The sequence below is a fragment of the Atractosteus spatula genome, chromosome 14 (genome assembly GCF_055471065.1).
Source record: "Atractosteus spatula isolate fAtrSpa1 chromosome 14, fAtrSpa1.hap1, whole genome shotgun sequence".
Classification (NCBI taxonomy): domain Eukaryota; kingdom Metazoa; phylum Chordata; class Actinopteri; order Semionotiformes; family Lepisosteidae; genus Atractosteus; species Atractosteus spatula.
The window spans coordinates 12,565,513-12,578,143 of NC_142719.1; the positions used below are offsets into that span (position 1 = coordinate 12,565,513).

At 42.9% G+C, this 12,631-nt stretch overlaps 1 protein-coding gene across 1 annotated transcript; it reads right to left on the bottom strand.

Annotated features, from left to right (window-relative positions):
- Positions 1-605: 605 nt before the first annotated feature.
- Positions 606-8,296, bottom strand: LOC148820647 (uncharacterized). The gene is made up of 10 exons (XM_088933120.1): positions 8,222-8,296; positions 7,315-7,441; positions 6,824-6,924; positions 6,349-6,418; positions 6,035-6,143; positions 5,742-5,775; positions 4,091-5,192; positions 1,880-3,636; positions 1,055-1,121; positions 606-794 (listed from the first exon to the last, which is right to left on the bottom strand). The coding sequence occupies exons 1-10, from the start codon at positions 8,294-8,296 to the stop codon at positions 676-678; spliced, it is 3,561 nt and encodes a 1,186-aa protein (XP_088789246.1). The 3' UTR covers positions 606-675.
- Between the last annotated feature and the right edge of the window lie 4,335 nt (positions 8,297-12,631).

Sequence of the window (12,631 nt, forward strand, 5' to 3'; positions counted from 1 at the left end):
TATCCCCATATTACCACGACAGTGTCACATGAATCAACACTGCATGTCGACATAACAGGTAAGTAATCCTGTGTTTAATTTGCTCATTAATATAGCTGCGATCAGTGGTGACAGAACCATTCTCTTTATGTTTCAAATTGTTCCACACCTGGGCTGCTATCTGCCTGGCTTTTATATGTTCTCTCTGTGTTCACATGACTTTCCTACCGCAACACAAAGGCATGCTTTAGTGTCACACATGGTGAACCTTCAATGCAGAAACCTTGATTGCTTTTATAGCCAACTACGCCTTCTAGCAATTTTAAAGGATGTTAGGACCCTTTTCTTCTGCAAAAGGATAGATATACAGTATATCTCCCAGAACCAAGACTGCACCAACAAACCAGACAAGACAGTCATACTTCATAATTCCCTTTTTATTGCGTAGCAATTACAATATCTATTACTGCCTACCCAACACAGTATACAGCATGTACGGATCATTCTAAGCTGCTGAAACATCTGGTTGAAAGATTGTCCTAAATGACACTCTGGTCATGCTGATGACGTTGGGCTATTGACACCTGCTGCCTCACACCCATTCTTTCATTCCGTGACATTAAATTTTAAAAATGGAGTTTTTTTCCTTAAAATGCTAAAATATTCTATATATTAAAATACGACTTCTTCTGAAGATCAATCATCCAACACTGGCTTCACACAAACCAGTTTCCTCATTGCCTGTGAGAATAATTTAAAGATGTTTTTACGTTTCTTCTTGGACTTTTTAGTTTCCACTGCAGGAGATGGAGAATCTGAAAAGAGAGAGCAGAACATTTCTCCCATATTAAACTTTTGCTCAATAGAAAGCTTGAGTGTGTATGCTAAAAATAAAAAAAACATTAATGCACTTTAAAAACATCAGTTCACTTATTCAGTTGTTATGGTGTTGATAAGTTCCACAATAACGACATCAATTTTTAAACAAAAAGAGAACATTCCATGGAATGATGAGCAATCTCCATTTATCTGTAAATGACCAGGTGGGACATGCTATCATTTCTGGGGGACTCACCTGCTTGGTGGCCCTCAGCCTCACTGTATTGTGTTCCTTTATCAAGGCTCAGAGATTTCTGGCTGGCCTGTGTATAGACAAAGAACATGAGGTTAGATTATTCCATCACAAGCAATACTGTAACGACCAGTTCCTTCCGGACCCTATGCGGACGACACAGTCCGACGGAGTGGGGAAACACTAGGGAAACGTCATGCAGGAAAACGGGGCTGAAGACAGGGGGGCGTGTCCAAGGTGCGCTGGTGCACGGGGGAGGTGTGGCCGAGGCGAACAATCCTAGAGAGTAGTCCTTAGGGAATATCCAAAACACAAGGGTAAGTCCAAAACCAGAAGATCCATCAGAAGAAAGAATTAAAACCACGAAGGCCGGGTCGGAACCGGCGGACGGGGAACGGGAACAGAGGTTAAAACCTTAACGGGACCAGGCGCCTCCTGGTCCCGGACTCGCACGATATGGAAATCAGATGCAGAGCCCGGATGAGCGTCAGCGCCTGGCTTTTAAGGTGGGCTGGGAATAGGGAACAGGTGCAGAGAATAAAGTCTTAGTGAAAGGGCTGGAGCACCCTTAAGGAGGGGGAACTATAATCGTGACAAATACCAGGAAAAGCTCTTTGTATTAAGTTCCTACCCAAAAGTCCTCAATACTACGGGGCTATGCATCAGTTACTGGGGTGTGCAATTTGGGTAGTTAAGTAGAGAAATGTAAAAACTTCAAAAACTTTTTTATACTGTGTCTGCAGCTTTTCCACATGCTGCCAACAAAATGTTATATAAAAACAATCACTCCAAGCGTTTGACATCTACATTGCTCATCCCTGTGCTTACCTTTTTGGCCTCCTCCTTTATTTTTCCAGGCTTTCCCTTTTCATCTCTTGCTCTCTCCCGCAACGACAGTGGTTCAGCAGCCATGGCATAGCCTGAGCTGTTCTCCTTTAGAGCTGGGACCGAGCCTGGAGCTGCACTGTGAAAGGCTACTGAATCCAGGGCACCATCGACAGCTGCAGAACCCACTTGACAGGAGGCTTTCTGGCCAGAATGACTCTTCAGGTTTGTGGAGGAAAAGGTGTCTGATTTAGAAAGTTCACTTTGGCTGTTAGGTTGCAGACAGCTTTCATGTATTTCTACAGCCTCCTTCACAGCTGTGCAGCAGCTTTTTTCAGAAAGTACTTCTTCTGTGCCTCTGTCACAGCTCATCTCAGATTCCTTTGGGGCCAGGTCAAAAGTGCCAGCAGGCCCCGAGGAAAGGATACACGGACTGGAACATTCGCTCCCTGAAACCAGGATTTTTAAGACTTCGCGGGTCACATGTGCTATCATCCTTTTGATCACAGCCGGGCTTTGGGAAGCCACTGCTAACTGAAGGTCAAACTTTGAGCCCATTCTCTGGACAAGTTCTCTGTAAATGCAGCTCACAGCATTTTTAATCTTGTCAGGTGGTGGAAAGGTGGTGTTGTGTCCCTCCTCTTGGACTACAGACACCCCAGGGGCATTCATCAGTGCAGCCAAGGTTTGGTAAATCATATGCAAGGCCATCTGGCTAAACTGAAACCTTGGCAGCCCATCTGGCTTGGAAGAGGGATCCAGTGATTTTGAAAACTCAGGATCTATTTTCAGCAAAAGGCACGATACTACTTCCTCTACTAAACCTAAGGGCAAGGATATGGAAGGAGGATCAGCCTCCCTCAGATTTACAGTAGGGTGTCTTGTGCTCATATTGGTAGAAGACTTCTGGTGGGAAATCACAGACTTATTTGGTTTTAGTTTTAAAATCTCTTTAACCACAAGCAGTGCAGTGCTGTTGAGAACCACCTCATTCTTGGCAGCTACTGCAAACTGGATAATGTACATGGAATCATATCCCTTCTCCAGTTGTCTGAGAACACTGTGTACAATCTCACTGATGGTCCCGGATTGACAGCAGACATTGCTTTCTTCTCTCTTCTTGCAGACCGTCATCCCTGGGACAGCAGACAGCCGCTTCACCACATTATTGAACAGAGAGTGGATCAGGAATGTATGTTCAGACACATACCATGGGCTTCCTCCTCTACACAAATTTGGGACTATCTCCAAGAGCAGTGTGGAGATAATTTCTTTCACTGTTTCAGAACACACAGCGAGGCACTCTGAAGAGGGCACCGATGGTGCCGCTGCACAGCTTTGGCCACTGAATTTGACCAATTCATGTGTGGGGGAACAGGAGGATGAAGAATTTTCCCTGCTATTGTAAGACTTCAGTTGCTGCTGAAGAAGTGGGACACATATATTTTGGGAATGATTTGGAATTCTTTTGCCCGATCTGGACTGGCCCTTAGCTGATTCTCCCAAGTCCTTCAAAAATAGTTTGGGTCTCACCACCATCTCAGAAGAGCTCTCTTTATCAGAAACTCTCATTCCTGTTTCAGTGGGGTTTCTGCATGTCTGTTTGCTGTCAACCACTTCACAAGACATTCTGGTTCCGGAGAAGTCCTCATCCTGGACACATACGGTTTGGGGACTCTCTGCATACTGAACCCCTTTTGCACAGGCGTCCTCTTTGGCTGACACCCCTTCTATAGAGGGCAAGCCTGCCTGCCTGAGGTCTGTAAGAGAGAAATGGTTTGTGTTCACAAAAAAAATGTTCAATTTGGAGTGAGAACAAGAACTCAGATTCAGAAGCTTTATATCTCCTAAGATTGCTTTAACTTAATGGCGCTAAAGTGGAAAAAAAAATAGGCTGAAGTGTCTAACATAAAACCACAGCTGACATGTTTTCCCATAATATCTATCCTGTAAAAAACAGACAAACAAGCCTACTTTTCAAGAGCCAGAAGTGTGTAATAGTGATTAAGGGCTATTTCCACATGGGACACTACTACTATACCAATGAGAAAGGTAACTTTACCATGAATAACCCCACAATAATGGCCTGCTTTTGATTAACATACAGTCTGTTAAATAAATAATACAAGTTGGTTCCATTAAGCAAGAAAAGAAAAACCCAATATTCATATACTCTGACAAGAATATTGAATGCGCAGGCAACTGAATACTCACCTTGATGATCAATGTACAACACTTTAATTGTAGAGGTGACAACAGTCATCTGAGATCCTATGAAGGATTTCATCATCAGGCTGCTGAGAACTGATAGTTTGTCATTGTACACCAGTGAACTGGGAGATGGGTGTTTTTTTGTCTCTTGCAGGCTGTTCTCTTTTCCAGGCAGGGATTTCAGATATAGCAATCTGTTTTCATTCGTGCAATGAGGAATACAATTCCATCCCTTGTTCACCTTGAAAGTGATGTATCGTGAGTGGTTAGGGAATTGCGCTGTCGGCTTCCCATCCAAATTCTCAATCTTCAGGGTGAAGATCTGAGGAGATCTGCTGAGTGTGATCAAGGTTATTCTGGAAGAGCATGGAGTATTTTTTGGATTGTAGGCAAAGGTCCGGTCCCTTTCATTGGCAACGCGAGTGGTCACTGCCCTTACAGTCATTGAAGGATGCACTCCTGAAGTCCGTGCTGACATTGATGATGCTTGCGATGATGAGACGCATTTCTGAATCTCTCTTCCAGTCCCATGGCCTTCAAGGGAAAATTCCTCTATAGCCATTTTTTGGACAGCCATGTCTACGCAGCTGAACTGAGGCTTGATCACCAGATTCTCTAAGGTGAGAGTTTTGACTGGTTTCTTGTTCATTATGACTTTCTGAGCCCTCACCTCAGATTTCTCAGGCAGGATTGATGTGATTGAATGGGAAAGGGGCTCATCCAGCTCCAAAACTGAATTGCAGTGTGTGAGATAGCGCTGGACTTGGTGGGATGGGTGCAGTGCTACCTCCCTGTCCTTTCTCTCACACGAGTCTTGACACATGGGGTTTATTATGGAATTAGAGACTGGATCCAGCCACAGAGGTGCCTTCTTCCTGGCCTGCCCCAAGGCATCTAAGTGAGTGAACTCACTGCAGGGAAACAAGTTGCTCAGCAAGGGGCTAAACAAGACTTTGGAGCTGCATGGGGACGCCTCCATATGCAGCACTTTCTGGGAGCACTGTTCCTCTCCAAGCTGTGGAATGGCATGGATCGGCCTGTGGCTCACTCTCTCCATTCTTGTTGTTATAATTTGCAAAATGAGGTTCTGCCCCTCATTTGTAGCCTATTAAAAAAAAGACAAATACAAGACAAACAAGTCCTTAATTGAACAGAAATACACTAAATGGGTCCCCACTTTGTTATTATTAGGATACACAAAACAACTTTAATACATTGTTACGGTATAATTGTATACATTCTGAAATCTGAAAAACAGTTGAATCAGGTGTGTTAGTCTCTGAGTCAAGTGAAAGTTACTGAAGCAGCTACCAGTATGGGATACCAGAGGTGACCAGTCTCCCTTAGTTTTATGAGATATCCTTAAAAAAGCTCTCGAGTTACCCCCAGAAAGGAGGTACCAGGTGCTGTTGAGTACTTGTTTCACTAGATGGCGGCATTGGCCAAAAAGCTGCCTGTAGAGCACAGTCACTAGTGCTCAGTACAGCAAACAAATTCTCTACAAGATTGACATCATGTCATATCCTCCACACTTTGAAGACAACCTCAGTATATTGGGTGTATTTATCATACTGATAGTGATGCAGTGTCTAAAGCACACTACTCATCATTATGATTGTTTTGCCCCAAAGAACTTATACTCATATGTACTCACTATTCCTCTTATGTCCTTTACTATCTTCCTTTCTCTGTAAAAACATAAGCAATGGATTTTGATCAGTGCAAAATTACTTTAAAATCTGACAAACTCTTCAGAGAGTCCTGCACATTTAAAAATAAAGATGAATTACAAGGAATTATAAATAATATTTTTACTGATGTTTTACTGCATGGTGGCATATGGTAATACTCAGGATCGCACCTCTGCTTTACAAAATCTGAAACACATGACGTGACCATATATCTGCCCACTGAAATGACATACAAAATCAGAGAAGAAAGACTCACAAAGCAGAGCGCTTCTGATTCCTGAACTTCGTGACGATTCCTGAACTTTCTACTATAGATGAAGTGTGGCTCATCTTTCCCAAGAACATGAGATGGACAGAATCTGTTCCTGAAGAGAGGAGAAATATCCATTGCTTCAGTTCACTACGTCTGTTAATACAGGGCAGTTAGTAAGGCAAACATATCCCAGCCTGGTCTAAAAGCACTTGTGATTTTTGATTATTGGAAAAGATTTGTATGATTACAGATTTTCTTTATGGATGTATAACAGTGTGCGTTTGCCCTGAACCCTTCTTTGCCTCTGCTGGTCTTACTTGTTTCATTGCCAAAAACATCTGAGGCCTCTTTCTCTGTCTCCATGTCATTTTCAATTTCCAAAATACTCTGCAATTACACAAATAAAGTAGAAAGATACTGTAAACAGCTAGCAAAGAAATCACTGTTTGCATCTGCTTCTATGAACAACATTTCAGAAATTCACTTGTATGTTCGCAGTTATTGTTTGAATATAACAAAACCACAAGGCCCAATTCTATCAGTCTGACAGAAGAGCTGTTCAAAGGTGTTTGGAAGTACAGTGATCAGTTTAAGTGACATAGAACTTTAGAAGCCAAGGTCATTGTTAAAAAGGTTATTCCAAGTTTTGACTTAAGGAAAGGACTAAAAGTAAGATACTGATTATGCTTTTGTGAATGCTCACTTTTCCATTAAAACACAATCCACCCCTGGATTCCACAATAGTCCTCAATAGTTGAGGTCCTTAAAATGTTTTCACCCTGTCTTACTTACAAATAAAAAGTTGCTCAGCATCAGGTGAGATCTGGGTTTGCAGACTGAAGAGATGTTCTCCTCAAGTGGACTGAGAACACTGACATCAGGGCTGCTGTCAGCTGTAAAAAAAACCCTATCATTAACTGCAATAATAGAAATACTAAGAGAGACTGTGCTCTCCCCCCTGATCACAGAAGACTCCACAGCTGAAACGTTGTGCCTCTTTTCTTTTCCTTTCAACATGGAATAAACCTTTACCTGTTCCTTTGCAACCTACACATGCTGACGCAGCTCCCTACTTGAATTTCTAATTCCCAGTACATAGCCCATTTCTCTCAAATAATAGACCTCATCTTAGAATACAGAAATGAGTGCAATAACTACGGTGCGACTGTGTAACAGCTGTATCGAGAATGAATGCTGTTATTGACAATGCAAGTAAAATGTGAATAATTAGAACTGCTAAGCTTCACAAGCTGCTTGTGAAGAGATGTCATGTTATTGCTTACCCTGGTCAGCGCCTGGGGGTATTTCTTTGACCTGTCCGGTCTTGGAAACGCTCCCATGATCTGCTGGTTCATCGCCAGCTTGCAGGTGAGCCTTGAGCTTGAGGGCCACTGTCTCCTGAAGTGCCTGCTGTTAGGGAAAGAGGAGAGACAGCCTGAATGAGAACACGCCACGCGAGTATATTTCAAACTTTATTACACTTCCCACCGTCCTCGATGTCTGTGATGTGTTAGTGAAGATAGCAAAAACAAGAAAACACACGGTTAAAATATAATAAATACATGCATATCTTTAAATTGTTTTTTGGCCGAGCATGCGTTCACTAACTTGATCGAGTCGTTCGTTAAAAGCCGGTTTTGAAGTAAAAATTCACATTTCACTTCCAGCTGAAGACTGACCTTAGTGACATTACTTTTTAAACAGAAAAAATAACAGTTGACATAAGAGCACCAAACCAGGCTATTCCTTTTGTCCAGTAGGCTTGGACTGTATTAAATATATGATTTTGAAAAACAGTGTCTTAAAGGATTGACTAGGATTGATTATTAAATAACCGAGTGTTAGATAAAATAATTAAAAGCGTTACAAGAATACATAAGTAAAACGTAATTGAACGTAACAACTTCGTCAATTTAAAGTAAACGACGTAAACTAGTTTAAAAGTATTTTGCTTTCCATTTTAACCTTTTAATTTTATTTGAACGTAACTGATATTAACTCCGCTTAACAGAATTGCAAGGAAAAACGTTAACGTTTTAAAACTGCTCACCAGCGATTAACAGGTTCATACATGCCTGGCTAGATATGTACATCATCTATAAAACAATGTAAATCTTTTATGTAAAAAGCTACTTTAATTGAAGTAATATGATGGAGGCGGCGCCCCGACCATAGCCTCCAGAGCATTACCTCAGAAACCATGTGATCGGTTTTAACAGGTGCAGGAACACTACCGCGGGCTTTCCTACGACGTCTTCTTCCCATCTTTCTCAGAATAAAGTGTGTTAATTGTTTATATTAATTCAATTATATTAAATTAGACAGAGCAAACGCGAGGAATTACACCAAGCTAGCTGCAGGTACAGTGTAATTTTAAAAAACCACGGTCCTTCTGTACTATGGCAACCTTTGTGACGTAACATACGGCATACCAGTTGTTGTGATTACGTCATCAATACTAACGGGGAATACATACTGTACATTAAAGCTATGTCCTTTTCACCCATCACACTCGAGGTATAGGCCATGTATATATACTTTATCTTTATATAATTTGTGACAGTCATCAAGTTAATGAAAGCAAATAAATAGCTTTGGCTTCAGCAAGAATATTTGTACAAATTCTTGTATAACAAAATATAATATTGTGTAACGAGTTTAGAAAGCCAACATAGTTTCTAAATATCCATCCATAAAACAGTACTGTACTAACATGATAAATGCTACAAATTCAAATATATCCATTCTTTCAACTAAATGCATCCTTTTAAATAAACATGAGCCACCTCTGAATGCAAAGTGAATGAGATTTCCCATATACGAATTCACACGGTAGGAGTGAAAACTTTGAAATGATCAGAGATTAATTTAAACCACTGTAAGAAAGAGAACAAAGCAGGAATTCAGAAACACAAGGAGAACAACTACAGTATAAGAATAGGATGATACTCTTGATGGAAACAAATGTCATTTGCGTGGAACAAAGTCAAATGAAGGCTACACCATCCATCTCCTCATACTGCAGTTGTATAGAAAATCAAGAATAGGAAGGCTCATTGTTGAACTGTGTTAGATAAAAATTAAGAAATTGAAAAAGGTTTTGAAAAAGTGTGTAGTGTTCCTTATAGCTTAACAACAGCTCTCAATTGTTTTCTTGCACAACATTTTTTTCTGGCAAATGCTTTACAATCGTCTTCCATGGTCTGATAATAAAGAAGTCAATTAAAAGAGTCAGCCAAGTCCTACAAGATTGCTCAGCTCTTGGCTGGGAGATGGAACAGTGTGGAGACGACAAGACTGGGCTGAAATGATCAGAGAACCAAGAGCTAAGGGATCCAATGCAGATGTCTACGTAGCTGCGCGGGGATTTCTAGGTGTTGTGGTCTTACTGTTTGACAGGAAAGGCTGTTCACCATCACAGCTTCCCAAGTGTCTGGACGTCTGTCATGTGGGCTCATCCTGCATGAGGTTCAGGAGAGGAGCAGGCAGTGCTGCACCAGGCCCAGCAAGCCAGTAGGCTGTGAAGTTGTCCTGGACACAGCGGGTGACAGCAGAGCAGCCCCTCCAGGCACGCGTCTGGGCTCCTGCCCACACCCGCATGGCTCCCACCACCCGGCCACCAGCCAGAGGAAACACCCAGGGCTCATGAGTGACCAGAAGAGTGAGCACTGGATCAGTACAGGACTGAAGAAGACGAGGGAAGAGACCTGCTGAGAACATGAAGAGAGACAAAAGAGCAGCAGCACTGATAACGGCTGCACTGACACACACTGAAGATCAAGGTTAGAAAGAACACTTTCAAACAATCCCACTGGATTGTTGGAAGATGCTGTTTATTAAGAAAATGGTAGACAAACAGGTGCTTTAGTGTTGGTTCCCATGCGTTCTCTATAACACTATACCATTGGGAAAGTCAACTCTGCGGAAGTCTTTTGAATTTTTAAACGCCCAAGACACTTCCTTACCTAAAAGGTTATAAGAGCGTGGAACAAGGTACCCAGCCCTGTTGTTAAAGACTGCATCAGTATCTTTCAGGAAATGGCTGCATGAATCATGTACGATCAAAAACCCACCGAAAAGTTATCAAAAGGGACCACTGTATGCTTATTTTTGTTAAAATTGCTTTTCTGTTTAAAAAAGCCATATCACAGACATTCACAAAAAGACAAACAGAAGTGACCAAATACGTAAAAATCTCTTGCTGTTTTGATTCTTTTACCTTCAGATAATTTTACAGAATTAGATTCAATTCTATTGGTTTTAGTCATATGGAGTCAGTGCACGATTTTAAATTGTATTAATAAGCGACGTGCACTAATGCAGGAGGTGTGTAACTTACAGAGTGCAGATGTCCCGCCTCGATCTGAAAAACTGACATCGAGATCGTCTTCCTAGGCATCTCTAATAAAAGATGAACACCTTCTTAGACAGTGAAAATTTGCTCATATATGCACTTTTTTTTCGGAGACTTTTGGCTTCTTATATTGTATAATGGCCAGTTCTGTGGCTGTAGTCCAATAGTGGAGCAGGGTGCGGAGGAACACAGTTGGGAAGGAGCAGGCCTCTGTCAGGTGGGCTCTGATGCCGTTTATGACTGTCTGATTCAGTCGTTCACCCCACTGATTGCCATTGGGTTGTATAAGGCCATACAAGTGTGTCGTATGTCCTGGTCAGCCAAACTCAGTGGACACAAACGGTGGCCCATTGCCGGTGGTGTTGTTGGTTGGTAACCCCAGTGGGCAAAGAGGGAATCCAGGAAGTCAATGACTGCCTGAGTGGTGACCGATCTAGTGGAGGCCATTTCAAGAGCAAATTAGAAACCATAATGAGGAAACTGTGATGGGGAAAGACACCATGCAGCTCCCCACAGATGTCCAGCTGGAGATGATCCCAGGGCTCGGCTGGCCAGTCTGGGGGCTGGATGTGGTTCGAGGCTCTCTGTTTTCCTACTTCCTACTTTCCCAGGAGGAAGGCTTCACAGTTCCTGATAAGTGTTTCGATGTCTCTGTCATTTCCTGGCCACGAAACCAGATCCAGACACTGCTGTTTGACTTTGACTATTCCCAAGTGGCCCTCGTGTGCCATCTGCAACACTCGCACCTAAAGGCAGGCAGGAATAACAGCGCAGGTGCCCCGAACGACACACGACTCATTCCAGCAGGAGAGCTCATCTTTAACATGATGGAAGGGGCTCAGGTCAGTGGAGACCTTGGAGGGCCACCCCGAGTATATGAAAGTGTGGAGCTGGGAAAGCACTGGGTCCTGTCCTGAGGTCTGCTGAAGCTCCTGAAGAGAGGCTGTGGCTTAGAGTGGAGTAAGATAAGATAAGATCACTTTTTGGCCATATACAATTTCTTGTTTTCGGAATTTGCCTTTTTTCACAGACCCCAGCTTGCACTCCATAAGACACAGAGACAGGGAGAGAAGCTTTGGGGCAGAGCACAGGGGCAGCCATTTATACGGCACCCCTGGAGCAGTTGGGGTTAAGGGCCTTGCTCAGGGTCCCAACGGAGTAGGATTCCTCTGCCAGCCATGGGATACAAACCAGCAAGCTTCCAGCCACAGGCGCAGATCCTTAACCTCAGAGCCACCATGTAGGTGAGTTTGGGCTTGAGGATCACAGTTACCAGTTGTGCTGGGAGTGGAGCGGGACAGCAAGTCTGTCACTACATTGTCATCTCCGGGAACAAACTGCAGGGAAGAATTGTACCTGCGCTTGTATTGGTGAAGTTACTCGGACCAGCGGTGGAGCCTGAGCAGCCGGTGGCCAGTGCCTGATGTGGAGAGCAGTGCTGTAAGTGCCTGGTGGTCTGTCTGCATGTATGGCCAGGTACATGTCCCACCTTTCATGTGCCCAAACGCAGGCTAAGACCTCTCTCTCTCACCCATGAGCACTTCTGTCTTGTCGTGCAGAGAACCCGGGAGGGAGTGAGCCATCAAGATCCCCTTTGTGCCAGACCCCGGTATCCCCATATTACCACGACAGTGTCACATGAACCAACACTGCATGTCGACATAACAGGTAAGTAATCCTGTGTTTAATTTGCTCATTAATATAGCTGCGATCAGTGGTGACAGAACCATTCTCTTTATGTTTCAAATTGTTCCACACCTGGGCTGCTATCTGCCTGGCTTTTATATGTTCTCTCTGTGTTCACATGACTTTCCTACCGCAACACAAAGGCATGCTTTAGTGTCACACATGGTGAACCTTCAATGCAGAAACCTTGATTGCTTTTATAGCCAACTACGCCTTCTAGCAATTTTAAAGGATGTTAGGACCCTTTTCTTCTGCAAAAGGATAGATATACAGTATATCTCCCAGAACCAAGACTGCACCAACAAACCAGACAAGACAGTCATACTTCATAATTCCCTTTTTATTGCGTAGCAATTACAATATCTATTACTGCCTACCCAACACAGTATACAGCATGTACGGATCATTCTAAGCTGCTGAAACATCTGGTTGAAAGATTGTCCTAAATGACACTCTGGTCATGCTGATGACGTTGGGCTATTGACACCTGCTGCCTCACACCCATTCTTTCATTCCGTGACATTAAATTTTAAAAATGGAGTTTTTTTCCTTAAAATGCT

Coding starts and splice junctions, on each gene's coding strand:
- LOC148820647 (XM_088933120.1), bottom strand. CDS start 8,296: ATGGGAAGAAGACGTCGTAGGAAAGCCCGCGGTAGTGTTCCTGCACCT. Junction 6,925..7,314: donor ACCCCCAGGCGCTGACCAGG/GTAAGCAATAAC, acceptor TTTTTTTTACAG/CTGACAGCAGCCCTGATGTC. Junction 5,776..6,034: donor AATCAGAAGCGCTCTGCTTT/GTGAGTCTTTCT, acceptor ATGTTTTTACAG/AGAAAGGAAGATAGTAAAGG.